This window comes from Thunnus albacares, chromosome 2 (assembly GCF_914725855.1).
Source record: "Thunnus albacares chromosome 2, fThuAlb1.1, whole genome shotgun sequence".
Taxonomy (NCBI): domain Eukaryota; kingdom Metazoa; phylum Chordata; class Actinopteri; order Scombriformes; family Scombridae; genus Thunnus; species Thunnus albacares.
Genome location: NC_058107.1, coordinates 32,080,496 through 32,084,459, shown reverse-complemented (window position 1 = coordinate 32,084,459; position 3,964 = coordinate 32,080,496). Strand labels below are relative to the sequence as shown.

Here is a 3,964-nt window from a genome sequence, read left to right as displayed (position 1 = left end):
ATATATATTTTCATTTTATTTTATTGACTAAATGTTTGATCAATGAATAAAAGCATTAACAAATTAATAGATAATAAAAAAAACTGTCATGAGGTGCAGCTCAAGCTGTGATCTACATGATCTTTGTGTCAATATTTGATGGACACCTTCAATTTTTTTTTTCTTCAATTTCGGGCTGCTGTAATTTAGACTCAACTTTGGAGAGAGAAATGAAAAACTGTTTAAAATTAATTTCTGCAGAATTTTCCTGAGTTGAAGCACCAAAAATCAGGAAGAAGGTTCAGTTTGTTTTCATGGATAAAACTGAATGAACATATAGAAAAGTTTTGACAATCAGCAGATATCTGTGATTAATGACACACATGGTAAATAAACAGGTGAATTATTACGTCAAGATTCCCTGTTCTGTCCATTCTTCACAGTAAAAAAAGTTTTTCCTTTATTTTAAAAAGAGAACATTTGTAAAACGTCTGAATGTATTATTATAAATACACTTTGAAAAAAATATTTTTTACTTTAAAAGAAAAAAAAAACCCTGGATGATTAAACCATTAAAAAGTAAATGTTAAATGCATTACTCTCACCTATAAAGAACTAACTGATAGTGACAAAATAAATCTATAGATCTAATTATTCCATCAAATCCTAATAAATCACATCTCACAAACCTTCCTGAACATCACAGAGAAATCTCAGTTTGACAGATTTTGATATCAGTGGTTTTAGCATCACCAGCCTTTCCAATGTAAAAATAAGGGAAGAGTTTCTCAGTGAAAGTGTCTCTGTGAGTGCAGATGTGAGTCATGTCTTCAGGGTCGTAGAAGGACACCTCCCCCCTGTCATAGTCCAGCTGGACTCTGATCCTCTGGAGACTCTTCTTCACACTGACAGTCTTACCAACAACATCAGTGTATTTTCCACTGTCATGCAGTAAACACCAGATTCCATATTCTGGTGAAGCAAATCGCTTTCCCTTCCTGTCAACTGACTCTTTAGCCAAACCCACATTCCAGCCAGGATGGTCTCCCACCTCCACCTCCCAGCTGTGTTTCCCTGAGCTGAAGCCCTCAGAGCCCAGAACAGTGGCATAATTAGTGTTTCTCTCTGGATTATCAGGGAGCTGCTGCTTTGTGTCTCCACGTCTCACACTGGTCAGATCATCAGACAGATAGAGACAGGGGTTTGCAGTGTTTGGGTCCAGAATGACAGGACTGAAGTGGACCTTCTCCTTCATCTTCTCCCAGACTCTGAAGGACAGGTTGCCCAGGTGTTTGGCCACATCTAACTTTTTGAATAAATCATAAATTGAAGACACAGTTAATCAGTGTAAATCCTGACATTCATCCAGCACAGACTCACATGTACTGATGTGTTTCACAAATGATGATTAACGTAAACACACAGGAACAAACAGCAGCTCCAACTTTTTAAATGTTCAATAATTAAGAAATAAATGCTGAAACAGAAAGATAAAGGTGATCACTACTAACAATCTTTAAAATCCACAGTTCAACATGAGGGTCAGGGCTTTACAGTCAATCTTTTTGAATACATATCATTAGGACTGAAGATTGATCATATTTGATGTATATTTTCATTTTATTTTATTGACTTAATATTTGATCAATGAATAAAAGCATCAACAAATTAATAGATAATAAAAAAAATGTCATCAGGTGCAGCTCAAGCTGTGATCTACATGATCTTTATGTCAATATTTGATGGACACTTTCAATTTTTGTTTTCATTTCGGGCTGCTGTAATTTAGACTGAACCTTGGAGAGAGAAACAAAAATCTGCGAACATTAATTTCTGCAGAATTTTCTCAATTTAAAGTATCACAAATCAGGAAGAAGGTTTAGTTTGCTCTTGTGGATAAAACTGATTGAACATATAGAAAAGGTTTGACAGTCAGATGTTATCATTATGATTAATGATACACATGGTAAAAAAAGATCAGGTGAATTATTACATCAATATTCCCTGTTTGCTCCATTCTGCACAGTAAATAATGTTTTCTATCTAAAAAACATTTGTAAAAACTCTGAATGTATTATTATTAACGCATGTTGAGAAAGTACATTTTTTACTTCACTGAATTACTTTAAAAACTTTGATAATCAACACATAAAAAGTAAATGTCAATTCCTGACTTTCACCCCTAAAGAACTAACTGATATTGACAAAAATAAATCTGTAGATCTAATTATTCCCTCAAATCCTAATAAATCACATCTCACAAACCTTCCTGAACATCACAGAGAAATCTCAGTTTGACAGATTTTGATATCAGTGGTTTTAGCATCACCAGCCCCTCCGATACTGAAATATGGGAAGAGTTTCTCAGTGAAAGTGTCTCTGTGAGTGCAGATGTGAGTCATGTCTTCAGGGTCGTAATAGGACAACTCCCCCCTGTCATAGTCCAGCTGGACTCTGATCCTCTGGAGACTCTTCTTCTCTGTGACAGTCTCACCAAGACCATTAGAGTATTTGCCACTGTCATGCAGTAAACACCAGATTCCATAATCTGGTGAGGCAAATATCTCTCCCTTCCTGTCAACTGACTCTTTAGCCAAACCCACAGTCCAGTCAGGATGGTCTCCCACCTCCACCTCCCAGCTGTGTTTCCCTGAGCTGAAGCCCTCAGAGCCCAGAACATCTGCAAAATAAGTGCATCTTTCTGGATTATCAGGGAGCTGCTGCTCTGTGTCTCCATGTCTCACACTGGTCAGATCATCAGACAGATAGAGCCAGGGACTTGCAGTGTTTGGGTCCAGAATGACAGGACTGAAGTGGACCTTCTCCTTCATCTTCTCCCAGACTCTGAAGGACAGGTTGCCCAGGTGTTTGGCCACATCTATCAGTGCTCCTGAGACCAGCTGTGGATCTGACAGTGAGCACTGGTCTCTGGCTCTGGTCTGAGTGGGTTTATAACTGCTGAGGAATGACACCTTGTGTTTCTGCAGGTCTTCTTCAACAGCAGAAATGCTGTCTGACAGAGAGGAGATCTGCTCCTGAATCCTCTTCATCTCTCTGCTGATAGTCTTCCCCTTCTGCTCCTCTTCCTCCCTCAGAGCTACCAGTCTGGACTCCTCTTCCTCTTTCAGGAACTGGTGGAGCTTGTTGAACTCTGCTCTGATCTGCTTCTCTGTGGACAACAGCTGCTTCTTGGAGTGTTCAACCATTTCATTGTATGTTTCCTCCACTTGTTTGTATTTGTTCCTCTTGTCCTGTAGAGACTCTAAGTCAGATTTCAGCTGGTCCTTCAGGTCACTGACTGCTTGTTCCATAGACACCAACTTGTGACCGTGATGGAGAAGAAAATCACAGACAGGACACACAGCTCTCTGTTCATCCTCACAGAACCAATAAGGGACTTCTGGATGTTTATCACACACCACTTCCTCTTTCTCCTTTTCTTCCTCCGTCTCAGATGAATCGTTATTCTGCGTCTTAGCAAAGGAGTCAGCCAGGTCTTTGAGAGAAAGGTTGATGGATGGATAATCCTTTGAAGATTTTCTTTTACAAATGGGACAGTTTTTGTTTTTAGCTTGTTCCCAGAATTTTTGCAGACAACTTGAACAGAAGCTGTGGTTGCAGGTCAGAGACACAGGATCTCTGAAAGTCTCTGAACACACGTGGCAACTCAGGAAACTTTCCAAAAGAGCAGCTTTCTCAGCCATTTTCCCAGATTTTTTGATTTTCTTAAAGTTGCAGACTCACCAAGTTACAGTCCCTTCAACTTTCTCTGTTCAATCCTCCGAGTGTGTGTTCTTCAGTAGAGATTTCTCTCTGTAACGTAACGACATCCGCGCTCTGTTCAACAATGTAAATCTTTCAGTTTCATTTACTTGTTATGGGTGGAGAGCTGATTGAAATGAAACTGCCATTTGATTGTGTCTCCAACAGATGGTGCTGTTTCTGTGTTATGGATGTTAAAGGAATACTCCACCAAAAACTGACT

The 3,964-nt window shown here is 39.1% G+C and overlaps 1 protein-coding gene across 1 annotated transcript; it reads right to left on the bottom strand.

Moving 5' to 3' along the window:
• Positions 1 to 517: 517 nt before the first annotated feature.
• LOC122970000 (nuclear factor 7, brain-like) lies at positions 518 to 3,964 on the bottom strand. The gene is made up of 3 exons (XM_044336076.1): positions 2,260 to 3,964; positions 1,534 to 1,540; positions 518 to 1,285 (listed from the first exon to the last, which is right to left on the bottom strand). Exons 1-3 carry the CDS (start codon positions 3,681 to 3,683, stop codon positions 680 to 682), a joined length of 2,037 nt encoding a protein of 678 aa, XP_044192011.1. The 5' UTR covers positions 3,684 to 3,964; the 3' UTR covers positions 518 to 679.

Coding starts and splice junctions, on each gene's coding strand:
- LOC122970000 (XM_044336076.1), bottom strand. CDS start 3,683: ATGGCTGAGAAAGCTGCTCTTTTGGAAAGTTTCCTGAGTTGCCACGTG.